Source organism: Anser brachyrhynchus (assembly GCF_964034855.1).
Source record: "Anser brachyrhynchus genome assembly, chromosome: 3".
NCBI classification, from domain to species: Eukaryota; Metazoa; Chordata; class Aves; order Anseriformes; family Anatidae; genus Anser; species Anser brachyrhynchus.
In genome coordinates, this window is record NC_137696.1 from 20,391,568 (window position 1) to 20,417,933 (window position 26,366).

At 38.8% G+C, this 26,366-nt stretch overlaps 1 protein-coding gene across 36 annotated transcripts in view; it reads left to right on the forward strand.

The window, feature by feature from the left end:
• Positions 1 to 26,366, forward strand: part of NRXN1 (neurexin 1) — a 725,132-nt gene that overhangs the window by 415,047 nt on the left and 283,719 nt on the right. For 2 of the 36 annotated variants that reach the window (XM_080583921.1, XM_080583922.1), the window contains exon 1: positions 24,041 to 25,782. The exons of 32 other annotated variants lie outside the window; for them this stretch is intronic. In XM_080583921.1, the coding sequence (XP_080440047.1) occupies positions 25,542 to 25,782 (241 nt within the window). In that variant the 5' untranslated portion in view covers positions 24,041 to 25,541. Of the gene's footprint in view, positions 1 to 24,040; positions 25,783 to 26,366 lie in introns of those variants that run through there. 2 more of the 36 variants (XM_080583919.1, XM_080583920.1) reach the window with 1 other exon arrangement.

A 26,366-nucleotide genomic window follows, 5' to 3' on the forward strand; every position in this document is an offset into this window, starting at 1 on the left:
GGGAAAGTGCCACTAGAAAACACGTCGCAATCTGGTATGTAGGTACTTTGTGTTGTGGAAGACTTTGGTTCAAGCTCTCACATCAAATCAGCTACAATAGAGATCAGAAATAGGTCTCTCACCTAATCAATCAGCTTTTGGGTACAGTCAAATGAACAGACTCTGTACAACCCCTTCTTTTTCATTAATTGAACCATCCTCTAGGAAAAAAAAAAGTGTCACTGACAAGATGAAAGAATATACATATTATTTTTTTCTGCTCTCTTTGAAACATTGAATACTTGAGTGGCTTGATGTTAAGAACTGCATGTGCTCAGTAGTTAACTGTCATTACCAGATATGCATTCACAGGAGAAAACAATCAGAATGTCATGCTTGCTCAGTGCTGAGGTAATAATATCCCAGGCACAGTGGCCAGTGAGCTCTAGTGTAGGCAGGAATTCAAATATCTCATGCTGTCTAAATCAATGATAAAGGGTGCATTTAAATGGAGACTCCAGATAGTGTAAGATTAGTAAACTGTTTTGTGTCAGTTGGAAGTAATGAGGTAAAACTTAGCCAGTGCAAGAGTCCCATTTAAATGCAACGTGGTGAAAAAATCTACTGGACCTGAAGAATATCAGAAACACTCTGTACACAATAACAGTGGCTGTTTGGATAATAACTGCTAGTATGCCTGGAAAAATAGAAAAAACATTGGTTATATATAGTCCTTTTTGTACCTTAGCTCATATAAGCTGTTGCCAATTACTATCACAGCTAAATTAAGCAATTTATTTTCCTTTGCAGTCCACATGCAGTGAAGGGATAAAATGCTGATTGTGAATGGTGTGCAAGAAGTGTACAAAAAAGTCAATACAATGCAAAAATAATTTTATACAGTGCAATTTTTAGATTATATTTCAGTCTGAAGCTCCTAAGAGTGAAGGCACCTCAATCTTTTACAACCATTTGTTTTCTGAGGGCATTGGAAAATTCAGATCTCCGTTGTCTTACAGTGATACAGGTAATGTGCATTAAAGAGAAAATAGAGGAGTAATAGCTATAGTTACTTCAGTTGCTGCTTTATATATATAAACATTTATAGGGCACATGTGACATTTTTTCTTTTCTCAAAGTGGGAATTTATTACTCAAATGTTTAAATATAAAATATCAAAAATGTTTTCTTTCTCTCAGTTTTCACAGATGTTCTTTATTTTTAAAGTAAATATCAAAGATACTTAGAGCCAAATGCTGATCTCATTCTATATAACCAACCCTGCTAGTTTCAGTGCAGTTGGTTAAGCATGCCTGTTCATGGTTTTCTCCCCTCTCTTATTTTCCTACTTATTCTCACTGTTATATGCTTCAGTAAAGCTTAAGTTCCATATCTAATGCTGGATTCTCTTAGCAAAACTCCATGTGGCTTGTTCTGTCTCTGTCTCTCTCTCTATATATATATATATTTCACAATGGTAAAAGAAGACTTTGGTCTTTATTTAAAACTGTAATGAACCTACAGAGTAAAAGAAATGCTAGAGTTGCTGCAAGAAGATTTTATCAAAATATCTAACATGCAAGAGAAGAGGCTTTTTTTTTTCTATCTTGGGCTGATAACAGGACTGGAAACTGCAACTTTCATGTCCACAGTCAACATTTAACCATATGTTAGTTTACCATATGTTACAATATGTTTTATCAAATATATGGTAAACCTTCTGTGGATGCAGTCTTACATTGCCTTCATTATTGAAAATGATATATCTTTTACAAGGAGACTTCTAGCTGAAGTTACCTCAGTGGAAAGCTTTATAGAAGACAAGGCAAGAGGTAGTTTTACCTTTGATTCATTGATTTCCACAAGGACGTTACCATCTTTTGTTAGCTATTTATTTTTACATAACACTTCTATGTAGCAGCGAAGATGTGCTCTTCGTGTAATATACTGGATTAAAATCTGCTCTTGGTGCTTGGGTAAAATGCAGAGAACAACAACAAAAAAAAAAGGTTTGTTATAATATCCCTGATGTTATCTTCTAATCTTAGTTATCTAGACTGTTCTCTGGGTGAAAAATGTTGTACAACATGCATTAGGCAATATTAGGCTAGTCAATTAAGCAGTGCTTCTGTTGAGTAGAATAACTCCTTTATCACTACACACCATCAGAATTCTAATCCCTTCAAGCAATGAGTTTGAAGATTATTTTATGTTTCTACTGTACCTATTAAAAATATGCTATTCTTACTAAGCCTTGCTACAAGCTTTATTTTTATATTGCATTCTAGACTATTATTACTGTATACTGTCAGAGGGATGAATGTCACCAACACTGAGGAATATGAGAGCAGCTCCTAGTTCCTATGAATACTCTAGGAGTACTCTTTTAGGAGTACTAATACTCTAGGACTCTGGGAATACTTGGCAAATTTAAATGACAGAGTTGGGAAAATAGCTTGCAAATTACTGATAATCATCAGAGATCTTGAAAGCAATTTTTTAGTGGAGAATAATCTTCATATTTTTGGATTCAGGTAGGTAGATAAGGCAAAAACAGTTTCAAACAGACATTGAAATAAAGACAGAATGAAAAGATTTATTATGGAATGGGAACACCTCTAGTCTTAAAAAAGCAGTAATAGGTTGATCAGGATTGCTAAGGGAAAAGGTGATGCATAGCTGTTGGTGGGTTTTATTGTTTTTATTTTAAGCACAAGTTTGATTTCTGGGACAGTTTTTCACATACATTCATTATGATTAGAAAAGACTCCTGCTCAGAGCTTGGATCCCACTCTTCTGTAAACATTTCTATAGGAGCACTAAGATTCTGGTCATAGGCACTTGCCCAGTGTCCTCAGGAAGTCAAAGCTCACGCTCTGGAACTCAGGTCTTAATTACACTGGATGCTTCTATGGGCAAACTCAAGGTTACACCAAGGAATATTTTAGGTTACACCAAGGAATATTTTAGAGTTCTGGAGCAAGTAAAGGAGTTTGAGTAGACGCAGTTTCAGATTGCTTTAGTGCACTTTGCATTAATCAGTTCTAACTGTCTAGGTTTCCCTTGTCTGAAGGTTCTCTGATGCATGCTGCTATGTCACAGGTTTTGCTGCATTTCTTTGCTCGTGTCTGCAGTCTTATTTGCTACTGTCATGAGCTTTCAAACCTTCTCTCATGCCTTGTTCAAAGTTACTACTGAAAGGTGATTCTGACAAAGAAATGGAAAAGGGGAAGTATTATTTCATACTTTGAGAGAAGCTATTTCATCTCTAGTTATTTCAACTTTGGATGTTACAATTATGGAATCCTTATTTTAAAAAATACTTAATAATAATAATAAAAGATTGTTCTGTGTGCAAGGTGCAAGTAGAATCAATTCAGGTAGGGTATAACAACTTTTGATGTAAGCTTATTGTACTTTTTCTGGGTTTTAAAATTATTGTCTCCTCTTATCCTTCATGAATGTCAAGAGAACTCCACAATAGTTAATGTGAAATGACACACAATGGCAAAAATACTTATGTTTTCCAAAGTTTTAGTGATATGACTCTTGATAGTTCCACTTCCTGTAGTGTTTTAATGCTTAATTGTGGGAGGATTTATCCACAGTATCTGTTGTCTAGTATTATTTTTATACAGAGGGATAATACAATTATCCTCTAGTTTTTATCTTTTCTCTCTACTCCCTTAATAATTTTCTATTTCTATTTACAGAAGTAAAATCAAAAACAGTAAGGGGTTTTGTTTCTTTGTGCGTTTGTTTGTTTTGGAGTTCTACAACCCACCTTATTCATCTTTTTATTTATCTTGAACTTCCGGTCACTGTTTTGCATTGTAGTACATAGGTTGCAACATCATCATCAGGGTATATCTAAACCAAGAGAAGAAATGTCAGAAAATTGCAGGTGGAGAGGAGAAGATCAATGCCACATATACTGTAATATTTCAAACACTGTGCAACAACCAGAAAATGTACAGTATATTATATGGAAACCACTTTCAAAACAGTAGGTCTGTTTGTATAAGAAAAATGAACGGTTTTAAACCCACAGAAATTCCTTTACTGACATGTTCTTTGTTCTTTAACTTTATTTATTGGTATTTAAATGCATTATACAGGAACAAATCTTTTTATAGACACTGCAACAGATGGTCAAACACCATGCTTACCTACAATTATATCTAACATCAGTATGGATGGTTATATCATCAGAGACAATAAAAGAACAAATGTTCACACGCAAATCTGAACCATTAAAGGCCCAAACTACCCTGAAGAAATCCAGTAAGCCAAATAATGTCCAGAATCTACACCTGATGCTCCCAACACTGGAAAGTCTGTTAAATGTAGAGAACTGTTAGAGTTCCTCCCAGCTTAATTTATTACTTTGTGTAAATGAGTTTAAATTACGTCAGCTAAAGTCATGTACTATATATATGTTTAAATCACAGCTTTTAAAAACATTTCTAAGACAGGGGTTTTAAAACCTTCAAAGTACAATGATGCCTAAAATGATAAAATACTAAGTGTTTTCATTTAGCTAGAAAAAATAGTTCTAGATAAACCACAATAATAATTTCTTTTGACTTTGGAAAAAAGCCAGCAAATCAATTATTAGCTCAGCATATTTGCTGCAACAGAAAGTAACCCTAACTTCCATATGGCTGCAGAGACAAACGCTGTTTCAAATGTGGATACTTCTACATAAAGATATTTCATGGCCATCTTTCTCACAGATAATCAGCTTACTCAGACCTGGCCTGATTAGTGGGACACTTATGTAGTCAAAACAGGACTTAATAGTGCTTAAATATCTGCCTGTGGAGAAAACATAAAAGGTGGCTGCAGTAGCCACCTATTCTCAAGTAATTCCTCTCAAGGTTATTACAGGTTGGCTAGCTGATAAAAGGATGCTATCGTGTTTTCACCTCTGATGCAGACTAAATAAATTTGTGCAACTTGCATTTTAGTATTTTGCAATGTAGATAGATAAAAATATTCTTCAGTATATTTTCCTTTCAACACTAGTGATATGGCTTTCATTGTTGCTCTAAAACAAACCACACGCAATATTGAAACTCTAATTCACACAGGTAAAGATTAGACTTGACCCAATGTTTTGGCTGCTTAAGCACTCACCTTTGCATTTATTGTCTGTCAAGTTTTCCAGAGTGGTCTATTCAGTATAATTTCCCTCAAGTGACTGGTCAAAATTTGTTTGTGTTTCTGAGTGTCTGTGCTGGAGGGAGTGCTGGAGTTGCCATTCCTGGAGGCTTTTAAGAGGTGTGCAGATATGGCACTATAATTGCCATGGTTCAGTGGTGGGACTCGATAGGCCAAGTTGACAGTTGGACTAGGTGATCTTGAAGGTCTTTTCCAACCTAAATGATTCTTCTTCTTTATCACTTCCAAGTGATAGCTGTATACACGTGTAAGAGACCTGATAGAAGCATGTCAGCCATTCAAGAGGGTTGGAGAGGAAATGCTACCTCTGCAGCATTTGATGTCTTTTATGATTCTATAAATGAAGATCTGAACCTGAATCATCTCTATCCAGAGCTGCACAAACCACTGGAAGACATCAGATGGGAAATTCCCCTCAGTACTCCTCCACCAATATCCCTTTCAGCAGAACCCAACTGAGAAGTGCTACATACAATTTCTTCCTCTTCCTTCTTGAATGACTGGCACGCTTACATCATGTCTCTTACATACACATAGAGCTATCATGTGGAGGTGACAAAAATCAAAAGTAGATGATTATTCTGATTCCCTGTGCAATCTTTCAGATTTTATTCCCAATAATTTGTATGTGATGTGGCAGGAGAGGAGAGCACCACTTAGCTAATGGAATGACCCTATGGGATTCAGTAACAGAAGTTTTACAAAACAAAAAACAGCAGTTAGTTAATCTGCGATAATGACTACATTATCCTTTGACTCCAACTCCTTAATACTCTTCAATGTTTTATAGTCAGATTGTGCCATGATAATACAATTTCAAATGTGTTTACTAGAAAGTTTCTTAACACAGTATTTATGCCCCAGTCACTTACCTGCTGGAGAGGCTTCATATTCAAACATAAATTTAAGACTGTAATCCCCAAATGGTTTGCTATGATTTCCAAACCTGTCAAGCAACTGGGGCTGATTTTTCATTTCCAAATGCAAGGTAAATTGCTTTCCTGTTATTTTAGCTAAGCCTGGAGGATTCTTCTCTGCATTTCACCCCATTCCTTTTGCAGAGAACAAGCAGTCAAAAAGAAACTTTTAACTTATGGCATTAAACTTAAAAGCAAGAATGTCAAAAACACCACCAATGTATGAATGAAAGCAGGATGCAATTCAGATTGCATCCCAGTAGTAAATGCTGGAGCATTACCATCTCCAGATCAGTGTTCTGGCCTCAACCTGTCCCCTGGGGGGTAAAGTGGTCCTGCCTGTGCCTTGGTTTCTGCCAGTGAAGTTGATCCCACATACCTGAGTGGAACCACAAGCCCTTTGAACTGCTTCCTGACCTGAGTGTACTTGTATACATTTCTGTACTTAAAGAAGAATTTGACCACCTAAATGACAGAGTAAAACAAAACTAAAAACTGACCAACAAAACCAAAACAACCAAAACCAGCCAACCAATCAAATCAAATCAAAACAAAATAAAATAAAAACTTTCATTAATGAAGTTGCTGCATTTATCGTTGCAGATCTATATAGCGAATGAGCAGAAAATCTTTAAAGGGAAAAAAGAAGGAACAGAAGAAGAGAAATTGGGAAAGATTGCTGGTGAAAAGTAGCCTGGTCATGCTGCTTCCAGCCTGTGAAAGCAAGCCTTGCAATATAGTTTAGCGTGCTTTGTTTTACAGTAGACAGATGTTTTGTCATGGCATGATTGTCTGCCTTTGAATTCAAATGGCATGATATCAGTCTCCTGAGCCAGAAGAACCTTTCTCGTTGAGCTATTATCTTCATGGTATTGGATTATATAAAATTAGAGTTTGGTGAACATTTTGTTTAACTTTTATGTACATTTTCATTTCTGTAGAAAGACAGTTTGGCTACTTTTAATATGATGCAAAGTCTTTTTTTTCTGCATTAAAGGACATACTTAATAGACAACAAAATGGAGTTTATGCTTGTACTTAGTTAACTTACAGCCACTTGCTCCTCATTTGTAAACTGGTACTGCTATTTTGAAATCACCGTATTACTGTATGTATGTTGACTTTGATCAGCTGAGCATTTTTCCATATATATATTTTAGTTATGATTCCTAAAATTATTATTCTAGCTGTGACTTGAGCTCCTTTTCTTAATCTCATACTCTGAAAATAGCAACTTCCTACTACTTTCATAAAATTCAAACTGTGTTACTCTCCAGCTGGAAATGGGGATTATAATATTGTCACTTTTAGCATAAGTAAGGTTATTAATTGGGGTTTGTATGGCAACAAGCCAATATTAATAGGAATAAATTAACAGGATATAATTAAAAACACTTAAAATTCAGGGAAATATTAAGTCACTGAAGAACATAAACATGGAATTTAGGGACCATATTTTACACAAGTATACATGTAATTCTCCACAGATTATGGAATTATATCTGCACACAGAATAATTGTGTGATTTATGCTAATTCACACTGCTATAAATGAATGTGAGAGAGTCCTGAAATCAAGGCTTAGGAAACCTTAAAAATGGTTACTGGTTAGAAGACCACACTAAGGTCAAAAAAAATAAAATTAAATTAATTCATAGTAGATTTTAATACAATTTAAATAGATTCTGTAATACAATTTCATAGTGCTAATCATGTGTTTGTAGATCTGGATGCCTAAAGTATGTTATAGATATTTCAGAAAGCTGCAGTAAAGCATGTTTTTAGTAAAGGAAACTTAAACCAGCCTAAGTATTCCATGATTATTTAGTTGAAGTCTTTCTAGATATTTTTTTTCATTCAGTAAATTATTCATTAATATGAGATTACTTCTATATTTATTGCCTTAATCAGGAAAGCTTATGAGCAGAAGCTTTCTTAGGGGCTACTGAGAACCTCTGAAATGTTGCAAATAATATATAAACCCAAATTCAGATCTTTTTCTTTTCTCCTTCACACATGCATGCAAGCGAGCATGCACACACACACAATTCATTCAGTCTTTCTCCTCATTTCAAAGCCCCATGCTCTGTTTTATAGCTATGGTGATCTGCCCGGTAGTCAATATTCACCCTGCAGGCTAGATGAATTCTCAAGAAGGTGGGGAAGACTTTTCTTTGTACAATGGTAAGCAATGCAACATAATTGTGCTGCTGTGGGTTTTTCAGTTGGTTGGTTGTTTTTGTTGTTGTTGTTTTAGTACTATCCACTGGAAAATGTATTTGGAAATAAATGCAACCCATAATGATATTCTCATGAAACAAGTGATGCTTGGCTTACTGAAAACCAGGGGGAAAATAATGACATAAAAATCTTCCTTTCTCAGGAGCAGAGAGCAAAAATTATATCTAATTGGACAGTTGTGAATCAATGAAAGTGTGTACTCTTTCATGCATCTTGGCAAAAAGTCAGGCTTCCAATGTATAAGAAATCAGGATCAGAACACTTCTAGAATAAAATAATTTCTTACTTTGCATGTTCTAGGATGGGATAAGATAACTTTGATCTCTCCATTTGAAATGTATTCCATTTCAGTCCTGAAGCTTTTCTGAAATATGATGGAAAAAACTTCACTTTCACCTTTTTTGAGAAGATTAGCACTAAATTTAAACATCTATTTCATAAATCTGTTAAGAGAATAAACAGTTGTAAGTTACCACATTTTGCTGTCATGTATGCTGCAGTCACTTGAGTCCATTGATAGAATTACAGTTGTTCCTAGTTTCTATTTTGTATTATATTATGTATTTCTGTGTTCTCTGATTCTACTTTCTGCATATCCCTTCAATACATCTTCAGTATTTCGTAGATCTTGTGATGACATACTTTTGGATACTTTTTTCACACTCCTTCAGTGATGCTGATTCTTGAATTTGATGGGTATGGCATTGCAGCTGTAATTTTGGTTAGATAATAATGAAGTTTATTTTTATCCAATTGTTCCTTCTAATTATTTTTTAATTATTTATTTATATTTTCATTACAATTCTTGTATTATTTATATACTTCTTGTTTCTTAGATGTATTATCTTGGTGAAGAACCTGGAATAGAGCCATGAACCAAGATTAATTGTTCCTAAGTCTGTGTTTAGAAAGCTATAGAAAAGTACTGTGAAGAAGGAAGGTAATGCTAAAGGTGTCTGGAAAGATTCATATGCTTGAGATGCGTATTTTATGATAATTTTTTTTGAATGGAAATGCAGCCACAACAGTGGAGAAGTCAGTTACAACAGGTTTTTCTTTTTTAGTTGTTGGGATTCAGTTACAGTATGGGTCTAAGGAAACCATTTCTTTGAAGGACAGTGGAAGGGGAATTACTGACAAGAGAGTGTCCTGCCGAAAAGAAATTCAATACTTACGATGATCTCTAATGAATTTAATAAATCAGAGACAAATCCTAAGTTATTATGTTTGCTAGCAAAAATCTTCTCTAAACAGAAGGGGCGTAAGCAGCAAGTAACTTGCTCTGGAGATATCCTCCCACTCTTCACATCAGTGCAACTGACCAGGGAGAGAAGGAAGAAATGATGAATGTTAATAGACTTGCTTAGGGTATAACCGATAGAGATTTACAGAGACATAACTTTTCAAAGAAATAGGGAATTTCTATTCCTTCCGGTCCTCAAGAATAACAGACCTCTTGTGTTGAGAGTAGAGTTCTCTCCCTGTTGTAACAGGGATATTGTAACAGCTATGGTAAACAATTTTTACTCAAGCTGTAATCTGAAATTTAAAAGTAAGTTTTTTCAGTCATGTTTCATTTCTCTTTTGATCAGTTCACTGGGTGCTTCTTCATTTAATACACGCAAGTTGCTGCATATAAGTTAAAACATCAAGGTATCCTACTGTCTGAACCACTCAGGAGTAAGCTACATATAAAACAAAACATCTAGAGTAAGTAGTTGAAAATATTGTTCAACAAAATATTGTAGTTCAGTAGAGGACTAGAAAGGTTTGAAACTGGAAGATTAAAATTCAATCATATTATTTAGGAAAAACCCATGAAAACAACTATTCAACAAATACTATTGAGTCCACTAAGTCCGGGAGCATGTGTTCAATCTCATGTGTATTATTCGTCAAACATGAGCAATGCATGCAGCATTGCTACCTGTCATAGAAAATTATATGGTCCAGCCTTAAGAAGTAAGGTCTAGTCATGACAATTTCTGACAGTGTTAAAAAGTGGCATACATATATATATATACACACACACAAACATATATACATATGTGTATGTGTATGTCAGTTACATGTTCACATATCACAGGATATTCTTCTAAAAACACAAGTGGATGATGCAGGTTCCTTTTCTACTCATCTAAAATCTTTGTGCTTGATTCATTTTCTTCTTTCTTGAATTCATTTGGAGTGTTTTTATTTCATGATCTAGAATATGAAATTAAGGTGAAGAAATATTTTTTCCTATTCATTTATTTACTATAGGTCCAGATAAGGTTGCTTCTTCTCATTTTTGTTTTCTAAGAAATTTTTCAAGCTGCCAAATAGACCTGTCATTTCTAGTAACATCATATATGGTGAAAAAGCGGGTATTGATAAGAAGTATACTCTTTTATTTATTTCTTCATCAGCTCTGTGGAGGGGGAAAGGGAGGCCTAGAGGAGAATTTTTTCATTTCTCCAGTTTAACAATTTACAGTGTAAATGATTGCATACAGCAGTCCTATTCATAGAAATATAAAAATGGAAGACTGCAGGATGTCATCACAGTCCCAAAAGAGTATCAATTATATTTAAGTAGTTCTAGAAAGACTTGTATCTAAGCTGTTCTGAAATAATTCCAACATTGGAGATTCTACCATCTTGTAGGCAATCTTTTATACCGCTTCCCTATCCTTACTGTTGAGGTTTTCATAATATCTATCCTGAATCTTAATTGCTTCAGTATAGTACATTTCTCTTTGTCCTATCCATCATTGTTATTGAGAACAGGTTATTTCCTTATTCTTTTGAAATTGCCTTTTATGTATTTAAAGGTTATTATCATGTTCCCTCTAAGCTGTCTCCTCTCTAGACCAATTCTTTCAAACTTTAGCACAGCTCATGTTCTCTAGACTCTGGTCATGTTGCTCTCCTCACTGTTCTCTCAATTGGCTCATGTCTTCCTGGAGTGTGATATACAAAATTGTACCTGGTACTCCTACTGAGTTTTATTAATGCTGAGCTGAGGGGAAGAATTATTCCACAATTTTGCAGGCTATTCTTGTGTTTGCACATTCCAATACACTGTGAGCAGATGCCAGCTCCAAGTGTCACCCTGAGCCATGCTCAAGCATGAAGGCTCTCAGTAAAGCCAGACAACTAAAAACAAGCACTGATTATTTTACCCTCCCACATAGCTATTAAATAAACACGATCAATATTTATTGAAGATTTTTTGACTGAAAATTCTCGGAAAAAAGTCTTCATCTTGAAGAAGAATGCATCTGCTGTTCACCACAACCAGATAGTAATGATCAACATTTACTGATTTAGGAGTACTTTTCTCATCCTAATCAACAGCCACTGGAGGTTTTGTACTTTTATCAAGACAGAAACCATGCATTGCAGGTTAATGTCCAGGTTTGTGTTAATGCTCTCATTTTTCTCAATCCTTATGTTTATAGTCACCTAGGTCAAAAAAATTCCTAACGTGGCTTATGTATTTAATATTGCTAAACATTGCTGTAATATCTGCTGTTCTCAGTGCTGTGACCAAAACCTTTGTGGTACAGCAGTTTGTCCTTTCCCTATGAAAAGATTAACTTAGAGATTCTAAATAAAATAGCAAAAACCTGGCTATTGTTTACTGTGTAGGTCTGTATTGAATAGTAGCGCAGAATTCCCTGCTGCTAGTCATTTTTACATTCAGCATTTTTGCAAACCATAGCAGTACAGAAGGGAAGAAGCAAACTTCAAATGTGTAACTAGAATTTTCCTTCTGGGGAAAAAGAAAAAATTGTGACTGCTTATTTCTGATCTTCGTAAGTGTAAGGAAGCCTTTATCGTATTGAGCTATCGTATTGGGCTTTACTGTGTAGGGCTACAAAGATGATAAAGGGCTTAGAAGGGCTACAAAGATGATGAAGGGCCTAGAGGGGAAGACGTATGAGGAGCAGCTGAAGTCACTTGGTTTGTTCAGCCCGGAAAAGAGGAGGTTGAAGGGAGACCTCATGGCGGCCTACAGCTTCTTCACAAGGGGGAGTTGAGGGGCAGGCACCGATCTCTTCTCTTTAGTGAGCAGTGATAGGGCCCACAAGAATGGTGTCAAGCTGCGACGGGAGATTCAGGTTGGATATCAGGAAGAGGTTCTTCACCAAGAGGGTGGTCACACACTCGAACAGGCTCCCCAGGGACGTAGTCACGGCACCAAGCCTGTTGGAGTTTAAGAAACATTTGGACTGTGCTCTTAGTCATATGGTCTGAATTTTTGGGTAGGCCTTTGTGGAGCCAGGAATTGGACTCGATGATCCTTGTGGGTCCCTTCTAACTCAGGATATTCTATGATTCTATTGCTTATGTGTTACACACACACACACACACACACAAACAAACAAACAAAAAAGCAAACTAACATTTTTTGCATACCAAAAAACATTTTCATACAGTAGGTTGTATAGTTGAAGCCCTCCTTGAGTGGAGAAGTTATTTTTGAAGTTTTTAAGGCTGTGAGCTGTTTCTACCTGTTCAATAGCTCATTACAAGCTAAATGTAATTATATTATACTGTATATAGATCCAGTTTTCTGGAAGAGTTCCACAAGAAGCAAATGCACTTGGGGGTGTACTACATACCTAATGGATATTATTTTTGATGACATAAACATTGCTCTAAATCTCTTTTTGCATTAATGATAAATTGATCTTTAGTATGAAGTAGGTGAGAATAATAATAATAATAATAAAGTTTCTAATAATTTATAGTTAGCATTGTTTTTGCTGGAACACTTTAGCACTAAGGTACTGTCCAAGTCCTTATCTTGTGTTAATTTCATTCTGGTCAATGGGATGTTGGCTGAAACCATCCAACAAACTGCCCTTTGACTCTCACTTTGTGGCTTCTTCCAGAGCATATATATCAGAGCTTGAAAGTATACAGTGCCATGAACATTACTGTCATGTATATTGCAATTCAAAACCTCTTCTGTGATTGTAATTCTAGTGTCAAAATTCACTTTTAGCCAAATGAGGGTTGCTCATTGTCTCATATAACACAAGCACAAATCTTCCAATAGGAAGGTAAGGAACAGGGATACTGCTGACAAGCTTTGTGTTAGGTTGTGGAATCCCAGGCAAGTTACATCACCCTTATATGCAACAAAATGTGGAGCACAGGCCCCGTTACATATCCAATGAACAGTGTATTCCCTTTAGGTGCTTGATACTGAGGGTTTGTCTTACCACCTGAACTGATATGGATGGTGTGGCCCCATTTCACACTGACCTTTATCACAAGAATTTTAAGTTTAAATATGGCAGATGGAAACTGAGGTACTTAATAGCAAGCACTGTGAGCTTATATCTAAATATTTAATCTTTCTTCAGTACTTTTGCGCTCCTTGAGTAGGAATTGAGTGAAAATGAGGTTTTCAGAGCATTATTCAGAATAGTTTTATTAAGTAAAGTGAACTGATTTGAGCTATAGGAATTAACTAGCTTTGACTTTAGAGGAAAAAAAGTAATTAGGAGAATATTTTTTCAACCACAGACAAAAAAAAAAGTGATGAAGAAAAGGCATCTAAATTTATTAAACCAAAACCTCAAAAATGTTGAAAGGGAACATTATTTTCAAAATAAAATCATTTTTTAAAATGTGATGCTTTAATTTTTATAATGTGTTTCCTTTATTTTTCAGTACAAATAATTTGAAAACTTTTTATATTACTAATTGAAAAAGTTTCACTACAAGTTTTTTCTCGGCTCCGCTGGTTTCATTGCTTTGCAAAGCACTTCAATATATTTGGATGAGAAGGACTATTACTAAGCTTTTTTTAAACAAAGCACACACAAATCAGTAGTATATGTAGCATGAACTCCACTAAAGAAAAAACATTTCTGCAAGAGGCGGGGATATGGAAAAAAATATAATAATTCATATTATGTGATTGTCTTCCACCAGTGCATGGCATAATTCTGATTAAAATTACTGGTATTACTTTGTGTGCATCAAAGGAAAAACAGCTCCAGGAACTGACATCCTGTTAAATCTGAAAGAGCTATTATAGGTTAGTGGTTCAATGTGGTGGTTTTTGAAAACTTCCTAATGAAAAACCAATATGTATTATGCCCCTAAGCTTTTCTGGGCAGTAAAGCTGAACTGTGTAACCAAACATGGCCAGCAATGCACCCATATTTTATATTGAAATTTATGACAGTTTTAACGTGCGAAAATTCAAATAACATGTTTCAGTCCTTTTTATCCTTTTTAAAGGCCCCATTTGTCTCATTTTACTTCTTAGAAACAAAAATAGATACAAAGATGTTAAAGGCTTAGAAAGCTAGCAGTCTTAAAAATACGTACGCATCATGTAGTTTTTCTCTGCACTGTTTATTATGTACTGAAATAAATAGGTGAAATTAGACAAGTTCTGATAGAGCCATAAAATTGCAGCTGAGAAATCTTGCATTTTCTTTCCTGTTACAACCTGTTTTTGAAAGATGTTTGTTGTGACTCTTCATTTTAATTATTTAGTAGGTGCCTTGCCTTAGCTGAGAAAAAGTTTAATGTAATTTAGTAAAAACCAACCAAACAAAACAACAGGTACAAGTTAAATCATTTTCTGTTCTGGCTATCTTCATAGGTGCTGCTATTATTTGCGTATATGTTAACGAGAACAGGTTTGGTCCTACAAACCTGCTTTACAGTGATAATCCTTTCCCATGCAAGTTGTCCTCTTAAGCAAAGTTAATCAGATATTTACAGGATTCCCATTTATCTATGTATAAAAACTGAGAAAGGCCCACGCATCCATAATTATTCCAAACATTGGCATTTATTATGAAGCAATCTCTAAGTGCTTTAAACACAGTATTGGCTCTAATCCTACGCTGAACATTCATTAGAGCTTTACAGTTACAAACTCATACATGCAGAAGGCTTAATCCTGCAATGCACTGTTTAATAGCGCTTGAAGATGAAAGCAGTTGAAACCTTTCAGCTTTGGTATTAAGGGTATAATTCTGCCAAGCCCTACTCATGCAAATAATCTTTATCCTTATGACTGATAACATTGACTTGGCTCGTCAATTAGCTATTAAGTGACTAATGGTTTGTACTGATTTGCCTGAGGTTGCACTGAAAAGCTGTGGCAGAGGCAGATGGAGAACTTCCATCTTATCCATATTATCAAAAGGAAGTGTAAGATAATGTTACAGACATCACCTGATAATCTAGCCACAGAACTAGCAAATTTTACAGTGTCATAGGATAAGAAACGTACCATGAGAGTAAAATGTGAGTAGCTGTCTTTATTTGAATGCTTCAACAAAATTCTGTATATTTTCTGTATTAGAATCACCTATAATTGTCCTTAGGAAAAGAACAGAATGTGTATCACCAGATATTCTCGCTCATTACATTAATTATCTTTAGCTTGTGTAGTAGCTTAATTTTTCTTGCTCTATCAATAGGCTTGCTCAAAGGAGTGCAATATAAAGGGTTTTATCTGTGTTATTGATTGGCAAGGAAGTGATGTGTTTGGGACTGTTGGAGCTTCTCTAGTGACTATTTATTTAAACTGGGGGTAAGAAAACACAACAGTATTACTTGAAAAAATAACTAGAACTTTCATTTAACATTACAAAAGAGGGCATTGCTTAATCCCTGAAGTAGGAAATTGCTTTTCTTCATGATCCATTGCTTTCATACTGTTTCTGGCTGCTGGTGCTAAAGGAAAGAAAAACTGTGTTCTCGTGTTCTCACTCAGTTTTCACTGTATCTGTTTTCTTATCCTCTGTGAAAACTTGGCTGCTAATTTGTTGTTGAAGTGAATAAAGGAAGAGGGGAGCTTGCTTTTTTTAATTTTAATTTTTATTTTTTTTTTATAATGGAAATCTTGCAAGTATGGAAGCAAAGCAAAAATTTACGTGGGAAACAGAAAAATGAAATTCAGTATTTGAAATAGTATATCAAAGATGAAGTCATATGTGATGTCTATTCTTTGAATTGCTGGTATAAGCTTATACCTAAATTCAGCAGTGTGTTCCCAGAAGAATGTTACTAAAGAGTGTCTTTTCTTGTGTTCTGATCTTTTCATATACAGAGATAAAGCAAGTAACAATTAAAAGCAAAATGCATAGCAGGCTGGAAAAGATGCTATCTTGTTTCACCTTGCTTAGAACTCTTTTTTTTTTTAAAGTAACTATTGTTTTAATTGCTTTTAATATGCATTACAAAATTATAGTGAGTTACAGCTCAGGGCTGGAAAATGCTAGCAGACTGTAATTACACGATTATTTAACTTCAGAAGTTACAATATTTAGTTAGTGATTCTGTGGGATTGTCAGGACAGGTCACAGAGTGCTTTCTAAAGTAATTAAAAGTCAGCAGTTGTGGTTTATATTTTTCCCCTAGCAACAGCAGAAGTTATATTTTTCTCTTCTCCTACCAGCAGTGACTTCTGTTTCTTTTTAATATTCTGATTGCTTTTTATTTTTTTAACCAATTAGTCTTGTAAGTTAATCAAAGGTTATGCTAGCAAAATAGCAATCTGAAAATAATTATCATAGTGAGTTTTTGATACTGGTGTGTAACACAAATGAAACATGTAGGTTTTATTCTGAGGTTTGGCTTGTGCTAGCTATATGAGGAAAATAGCAAGGCCACACCATATGCCCAATAAAAGCTTCATTAGAAAGGCATTAGTAGATTAATCCAGGTTAGTCTGTGGTTTATTTTATTTAGAATGTAATAAGGAAAGTTCATTAGTTTGCAGCCTTAATGTTCTCTACTGTACCTCAAAGCAACCAGTAACAATTCCTGTGAGACTCCACAGATATCACTGACACCTGTCAAGATAAACACATGGCTCTCTAGGGGAATCATCTTGGCAACATAACTGAGGAAATCTGGATAAAAGTAAGTCTTTCACACACAAAAGAGTGTTACACATTATAAACTTGATTAATGATTTTTCACATGCCTCTGAGGTCATATATCTCACTTTAAAGTAGAAAAAAAAAAGTCAAATCAATCTCTGAAGAATAAATATTTTGGAATGTACAATACTGCTTTTGGAATGTATTTTGAAGAACTTGAAGGATGTAGAATTATGCAATTTGAATTGGGCCTCAGAAAGGCTGTCTAAGACCAGCAATTGAATTTTCCATCCCCCCAAGGGCTAATATATTAGATTACAAGGATTATTGTAGTGACAGTATTTGTGCCACTACATTTAAGATTATGTCAGCATTTCCATTTGAAACCTGTGTGTTCAGAGGCTCATAACTCAGCTATAGACATTTGCTTGGCACTACAAATATGTTTTCTGAACACGGTCTCTCCACAATTGTTATACTTTAAAAAAAAAAAAAAAAGTGCTTAAAGCTAAATAAATATTTGGGCATTTCAAAGTTACGAATGCCAAAAGTTAACGCTGTCCTATAACAACTCTGCTTTTAAATTTTGTAATTTCTACATCTAATCTGTAGTACTACTGCTGTCAGGGGTCAGAAAGAATGTGTTCAGGAGCAGACAATGGCAGCAAGCTGCCTTGCTTGTTGCCCCATTCTTTGACAAAACTGTTACAGGACTAATGCACTGCGGGAAGGCAGGAGGTGGAACTGTACAGCCTCTTCTCTTCCAAGGCTTGAAAGGATGGGGGACACCTTAGAAATCATGTCAGGAAAATATGCTTAACAATGTAATAATAGAATTGTAGAATGGCTTGGGTTGGAAGGGACCTTAAAGATCTAGTTCCAAAGCCCCACACCATGGGCAGGGACACCACCCACTAGATCAGGTTGCTCAAGGTCACATCCAACTTGGCCTTGAACACTTTCAGGGATGGGGCATCCACAACTTCTCTGGGATACCGTTCCAGTATCCAAACACCCTCATAGTAAGGATTTTCTTCATAATATCCAATCTAAATCTACCTTCTTTATTTTAAAGCCATTACCTCTTGTTCTATCACTACATGTCCTGATAAAGAGTCCCTTCTCATCTTTCCTTCAGGCCCCCTTTAAGTATTGGAAGGCTGCTATAAGGTTTTCCTCAGAGCCTTCCATTTCTTCTCCAGGCTGAACAACCCCAACTCTCTCAGGTTCTCTCCACTGAACGGGTGTTCTAGCCCTTTGGTCAGCAAGCCTGCCTCTGGACCTGCTGTAATAGGCCCATGTCTCCTGACTATTCTTAACTTTAGGCACTTGACAAACATCATTTAGAGCTCCTCCCATTACCTGTGGTCTTCCCACCTCCGAAAAGGCCATCAGCTCTGCCTTGCAAGCTCTTTAAATCCAGTTTCCCATCTTAAAGTCATTGCACTTTGAGTTTAGTTTTAGCTTGGTCACGACATGGCATTTAATATCCTAGCTGTATGATAATAACAGGAGCTACAGAACAAGCCAATACTCAGACTTTTCCTATTTCTGGTGATCTTTTTAAACAAATAGGTTTTGCTTACACTTCGTATGTTTGTACTGAACACAGAAGAGTGCAACTCTGGATTCTGTTATTGGTATCTGTCACTGATCCCATCAAACTTCAAGATGACTAATTTTCAACCTATTTTAGTGTGTCTTTTGTTGTTGTTTGTTTGTTTGTATTTTGTCCCTAGCTGAAGCATTTGCTGAGGAGTTGAAATTAGAAGCATTTAAGCTGTAGTCAGGGATCTCATTCTCCTGCAGTTATACAGTGCCAATTCCTGTGGCAGCACTGGTGAAAATCAAAGAGACTTCTGCAGGTTTGGCAGCCATCTAATTGCCCATAGAACTAACTGCTCATGTGGTAGTCCAGAGAGAACATGAGTACATCCTGCCCTGCTTTATACAGGACAACAAATCTCTTAAATACCTCCATGTATATACATGTGGATTTGGCCTTAATTCCTGTGGCTTTATATTGAAATGAAAAGGTGGACCTAGCCAAAGTGTTAGCACCATTCAGACAAATTTATACAGAGAGGGAAGGGAAGATGGCATTGCAGCACTGTCGGCCAGCAAAAGACAACTCCCAGTGTAGTATAGGCCATCCTCCTTAAGGCAGGTCAAACCAGGGCTAACTCTAGCCACTAGTGGCTGGACTTGGCAAAGTGCCTTGAAGACTGATAGACCAACTAGGGCTGTTTTGGACCAAGAGTGAGCTTGCTTTCAGAGCCAAAGTTCCCTGCTGGAAAATGTTTTCCAACCAGTCCCTTCTATTCTAAATTGAAGGGATCTGGCTTATATGCATAGTTTCAGTAAAAAGAAACAAAACAAAAATCAGCTTGGTTTTGACAGCAAGGAATAGAAAGAAAGAGATTACTGCTGTCTTTACACTTGTGGAGTCAAGAAACGTTTAATGTGAAGATTTAAGCCTATTTGATTGGACAGATTTATGGACAGAAAGACTTATTAGCTGTTGAGAGATTTATTTTTTTGCAATACATACATAGAGAATACCTGTACTACAGAGAAAGGAGCCATTGTAAACTCCCTGTTTCATATGATATAATTAATCTATACAAAAGAAAAAAAAAAAGTTAAGTAATCACCTAATACTGAAATTTGTGTATTTTATGACTACACAGATACTCCGTGCATCTCTCCTAGAATCACATTTGTCACCTTCCAAGACTCTTAGTAGTTTGTGTGATACACTGTATTGGCTTCCTTTCTAAAGTAAAGGGTTTCTGCCCTCTCTCTAAATTATGGAGGGTTAGGACACAAACTGGTTGTGATTCCTATTCCCTGATGACAGGCCTAAATTCCCTAAAGAGGCCTAATCTTACAACTCATTAGTTTTTGAAAGAGACACTTTCTTCTGTTTAAAAGAGAAAAAATAACACATTCAATGGAAAAATCAGACATTTGTACTCTTGAAAGATCAGGGATATAGGTCCTGGAAGTCATCAGAGTTTATAGGAGTAAGTGCTTATAGGTTAAACCTAACAGCTTGAACATTTTCTTCTCTAAGCCGTTGTCTGTCAGATAGATAAGCATAAGTTCTGTCCCACTTAATTGCAATCAAACAATTTCCACGGGTTTTCAAATGAAATGAGATTCCATCCACAGCAGTGGAGAAAAGTTACAATAGAAAAACATAGCAAAAGTGTTCGTTGAACAGCATTCTCTGTAATACAGACACATATTTGTAGAGCTTTTTTCTATCCGAGTTTGCTGCACAGTATTTGAGCTTCAGGTGTTTAAGTGTGGACGTTGCAACGCAAAGTGTAGCATTTCATCTCTGGCAAACAGAGATGGGCAGAGAAGTCTGATTGCATAAGAAGGCACTTAACCTAAGGAGCCCTGAATTTAACTGACAACTTCTGCAAGCCTAAGGCATGATCTGCCCTGAAGCTTTGCTTGTGTCACCGAGATGTTTATCTTCACTGATATAGCTGTATTGACAAGAATCAGGGTGTAGGCAGATAAAGTTGTACTGGCAAGAACTACCTGATTTTATTCAATGAAATAATTTAAATTATACTCTTGGAAGCAATCTTTTTGTTTGTGTAAGTATTCTTTAGGAACATTTGGCATTTATAGGATAATGGCGTAGCTCTGTAGAAGAAGCAAGGAAAAGATGTGTTTTTACAGTTAAGGAGTCTTGTTCATACACCTAGGAAACTATTGGTATTCATAGAGCACTTGGTGGAGATAACTTGATTAAAAGTCTCATGCACTATTTGTGGGACCTGCATAGGGTAAGTATTAAATAGGGTTAAAAACAAACACACCACAACAAAACCACCACCACCAACAACAAAATCATAAAGTTAGCTTCAGTGAGCCAAGTGTTGGGCATATTTTCAGAATGCTGAAAACTACCTTGTGAACCCCGTAGATTATTTTCACAGCTTATTTGCTATGTCTCTAATAGGATATTTATTTGTTTACACAAATTCTGTGTTTATTGCTTTTCTGTACCCCCTCTTCTTTCTTTGAGAAAGGCCTTCATAAATTGATAGCACAGTGTTGATTGTGTTGGAGTGCATGACTTTGTGCCCTTGGGGATTACAACCAGATTATTTCAAATTCAGCTAGTCCTCAGCCAGGAAAGATTCATATTCACTCTTATGTCAGCAGGAGGTTTAAAAAATAAATAAATAAAAAACCAAAAAACTTTAAATGAGAAATAGTTCTTACCACTGGCTTTCATAATGTTTACTTGCAGATGCTTTAAACTTTTACTTTTCATTAAAAAGCTTAACTCTGAGTGCTAAAACTATCAATTAAGACTTTTAAATAAAACATGAAAAGACTAGAAGCATCTAACTACCAAGATTTGCTTCAAATTAGAAAGAAGTGCTTGTTGTTATCACAAAAACTGAACAAGAAATAATTTTATTTCCTTGTTTTTCCTTCTTTTGCCTTTCTGTTCCCATCTACCTTTCGTTTGCTTTCATTCATGCTTACTTATACACCTTCCTTTTTCCGTTTCTGTTATCCTTTCCATTTTCAATCTTCTTGTGATATTTTCCACAAATTACTTCTCCCCATTTCTCACCCATGCACTGCATTAGATAACCTTTTTTTTTCCCTTACACTTGGATAGTCCCCTCATTTCCTTCTGTGGTTCAGAGTGCAGAGCCATGAAAACATCAAATGTCATTAAAATTAGAGCGTACATTAAAATTAGGATCTACAAGGTGCTGAGCACATTGCCAGATCCAGCAAAGGATGCCTACTTAGTCATGTGTCTCCCCATTCACATCTGTAGCAAGTACTTAAGGAAAATGCCTAAGTAGCTTTATGGAGATTGGCCTTTGTGTCCTCAACTCTTAGTTTGAATATGCAGCAGCAAAATAATCCATCGATATAGCAGTCCCTACGTAGTGTTTAACATCATAATGTAACACCTAAAAATGACCCATTAAAATCTATTTGATGAAAAAAGTCTTCTCTAAGTAGTCTCCAAACACAGATTTGAACTGGAAACTTTAGTAGCTGTTATGTGTGTGCACTGCATAAATAGTACATATTTAATAATGTGAGCACTTAAACACCCTTTTTATCTTCAATTAAATATTAAAATAAAAATTAAGTACTTTTGAAGTAGCTAAATATTTTATTCATTTGTCCTTGGTATTTAAGTACTTTAGATAGGCCCCTGTGACAAAGAAGATGGCAGATGGACTAAGAATTTAGATTGAGGTACTCAGGCTACAAACATATGCAACAACATGGAGAGAACACAAAGTCCTACTGTATCCACAGCAAAGCATATTTTAATTGAACAAACTATGCTCAGGCTGGGAGGGATTTGTGGAAAGATTCTGTTGCAAAGTTACAACTAACAGAAACTTTGAAACTGAGGTCCAGCTGTACTTTCCTGGATGTCACTAGGGAAACTCCCACCAAGCGGTAGCATAATAGAGCTCTTGATGGAGACTTTAAAAGAGCCAAGCAGAAGATGGTCCGGAGAGGATTTGCCAACTGAAATTCTCTGTGCCAACTGTATCATTACATGGTTGGCAATACCAGTTTCCTTTCAGAGAAGTGGTACCAGTTTTAAATTAATCATCTGTAGGATTTCTACTATCATTAAGTACAATCAAGTAACTACTGCATGTTTCTAAATCTGCAGCAGCATGTGAACAGTTTACTGAAAAATGGGTTTCAGTGATTGAATGAGTTTATTATTTATTTATTTTTTTGAGACAGATTGATAGAAAACATAGTGGTATTTATGGATAAGATTGCTAGCATGTATTACTTGCATGAACGGGAAGAAAATAGACATCAGGGGCTTTAATTTTAGAACACCTGGCAAGTCCGGGCTGATGTTTCTTTGAGATTTCCTTTTTTTCTTAACCTTAACTCTGAGACATAGGGAATTTATTGTGGTGGTGGTGTTGTTGGCTTTTTATTTTTTTAACCACAAACTTTGTTTTGTTTATTTGGTTGATTATTTATTTATTTATTTATTTGGTCGATTATTCATTTATTTATTTTACGAGATGACAGCACACAACTGGAAGTTCGGAAATTTGGAGTTACTCGTTTTGCTTCTTGAGACAGGTAGGAAAAGTCACCGAGTTTCTTACCAGTTGCCCTTCTATTCTGCAAGCCGGCGCCGGGCTGAGGACAGCCCTGTCCCGCAGGACCCTTTGCAGGCGGCTGGCGCTGTGTTAGCGCTGACCTGCCAGGGGAAGGCCCCGCACCAGCCCCGCCGCTCTCACTCATGCGGTTACTCCCCCGTGCTTGAGTGCTTTCATCTTGCGTTAAGATCTTTTGCAATTCATATTAGCATCTTTGCAAAACTTGGCTGTAAAAGTGCACCGCCCTCGGGGCAGGCAGGGCAGGGCAGGAGGGGCCGTTTCTTCGCCTCCGGTCCCGGTTTCGGGGGTGTTTTCGCAGCGATGTGGAGGACTTCTGGTTAAGGGCGTCTCCTCGCCCCTCTCCGGGGATGCAATACATCCTGGGCCGAGCAGAGCCGGGGCGAAATTCCTTTCTCTTTCTCCCCTAAGCCTACGCAGTTGAGTAAGGGTTGTGACTTCCGATCATCCCCGTGTGAATTAAAAAGTCCCCCAGCAAATTGCAGCAGGTTTCGTTCGAAACGAACGCGAAATGTCTAAAAAGGCTTTTGCACACCCACCGTTCGCCCTCTCCCTTTCACGCATCCGCACCCCGCGCCCATGATCTCATGCTGCTGAAGGCATGGCACAAGATCTACGGGAGGCTGGAACCGGTGGAAGGCGGGGGGGGAGGGAGGGCGGGGGGAGAGGAGAGGCGGTAGCGTGGGGCTCTCACCCCGTGCTGTGCCCAGGTGCGGTACTGCAGGGGCTGCGCCTCTCGCCCGCCGGCTCGGGGGGCACGACCCGGGGAGGAGAGCAACGCCTTCTCCTTCAATGCGGGGCTTGCTTGGCTTTGCACCGTGTCGTCTCCCCACCTCGGCTGCGGGGGCTGAGACACCCGTTTCCCCTGGTTTCGGGGCAGGAGGGAGCCGTGCGGGTGCGGTGCGGGGCTGCGGGGCCCCGCAGCTCGGGGGCGATGCTGCCGGTGCCACCCTGCAGCCGGGGGGGGCGGCCCAGAAACGTTTTCAGCCCGGTTGGTGGCCGCGTCTGCGGTGGCAGATGAGTAAGTAAGGCAGGGAAGAAAAGGAAGAAAAAAAAAAAAAAAGAAAAAAAAAAAGCGTAACTCTTTGTTAGGCGCCATGTGTGTAATTACCGGATAATCAAAGCTGATGCTCGAATAGACAGGGGAAACATCTGATGGGCCAAGTTTAGACCAATTAAAAGACCCGAAATCGTTCTTTTTTTTAAGGCGAAAGTGGCTTTTCGAGACACTGGCACATCTGAACTACCCAACGAGGGGAAAGGCGCCCGCCGTGCTGCTAATTCCGCGGCGCGGCTGGGTGGCGGGCTGGGGAGAGGGGCGTGCGTGTGTCCGCCGCACCGCCCGAGCCATGTTCTGGCAGTGTGCGGCTCCCGAAAGACAGGGAGGCAGTGCGATTGTGTGGGAGCTGAACTCAGCCTCCCTCTTTAACATAGGCTCGTCCTCTGCATTGCATCCGAGCTTCGGTGATTTGCTGTTTGGAGACTGCAGATTTGCATAGCCCTGCTCTTCGCAAGCATGGTTATTTTTTTTTTCCCAGCTTCTTTCATAAGGGTGCACTATTCTCTCTGAAAACATCCTCGGGTATTACTGTCAATAGGCAGACCATTGAGATTGCCGGAGCAGCCCGGTTATTGTCTGGCGGCGTGTGCGAGCGTGTGTGTGTGCGAGTGTGTGCGCGCCGGGAGAGATTGCTCCGAGAGGGCTCACCAGTTTGGAGATGAATGGAGGGAAGAGCAGCAGTTTGATTTTTCTCTGCTTTCCCAGCGCTGGCTGATGGAGTGGCATCCCCTGCTTCTTCCTTAGCAGCGATGTGGCATGATTGGCTACGCTGTGGATTACTGAGGATGGGGGAATGCTTGGCACTCTCGTAGCACTTGCAACTGTGGAGTATTGTTAATGAGCACCAGCCCCGGGAAAGCTGAAACTAGCGATTGTTTGAGCACGGGGCTTTTCCTCTCTTCCACCTCTTTGCGAAGGCTCGGAATCGCCTGGATTCTCCGCCTCTGACTATGTCTCGGATTGTTTTGGCCAGAAGAAGACCTGGAGAAAAGGATCCTCACCATAAGCTTGCCCAAAGGGAAGCCATGGCTCGCCTGGTGCGGTGAGCTGCCACCGGCACCGTGCGCGAGGCTGCGAGCGCGCCTCTGCCCAAACTTTGCCTCCTTCCCTGTGGCTGCTGCTCCTCCCGAGGACGCCGTGCACCGGAGGATGGGGGGCCTCCTCAGGGGCAGCCCCCAGCCGGGCCCCGCCGGCAGCAGCAGCGGCAGCGCCGGGGGCCGCTTGGCCCTGCTCTGGATAGTCCCGCTCACTCTCAGCGGCCTCCTTGGGGTGGCGTGGGGCGCCTCCAGTTTGGGCGCTCACCACATTCACCATTTCCATGGCAGCAGCAAACATCATTCAGTGCCTATCGCTATCTACAGGTCACCGGCTTCCTTGCGAGGCGGACACGGTGGGTTCGGGCGCCGCTCGGTTTTCCCCGCACGGTGGGCTGCGCGCCGCGCCCCGCACCTCCGCCCGCCCCGCAGAGCTCAGGCAAAGGGATGCGGGGGGCCGGGAACCCCCGATCCCGGTCGGGGGGCGTGGGGAAGGGGTGGGGGAGCTAGGGGTATCCCGCTGCTCCCGGTGCGGGGCCGGAGGGGGGCTCGGCTGGCCTCCAGCCGGCTGGGGGCGGCCGGAGGATGCTGCCGGAGGAGCCCGCGGCCAGCACCGGGGCTTCCCCCGGGGCTCCCCGCACCCTTCAGTATCCCTCTGTGTCCCCCCGGCTGCAGAGCGAGCGGGGAGGAAAGCCCAGCCCGGCGGCGCCTCCGTCTCCTGGAGCCGCTGCCCCCGGGGGGGAGAGCCCCGGAGGTACCAGCCCTCGCCCCCCGGTTCGCTCCTGTCCCGGTCCGGGGGTGCAGAGGCGAGCAAAGCGCCCGTGCGCCGGGCAGGGCTGTGGCAGGGCAGGGCAGGGCAGGGACCCCGGCGGGGAGCGAGGGGCGGGGAGCGAGCCTGTGCGGTGCTCCATCGCTGGGGATGACCGTGCTCCTTCCGACT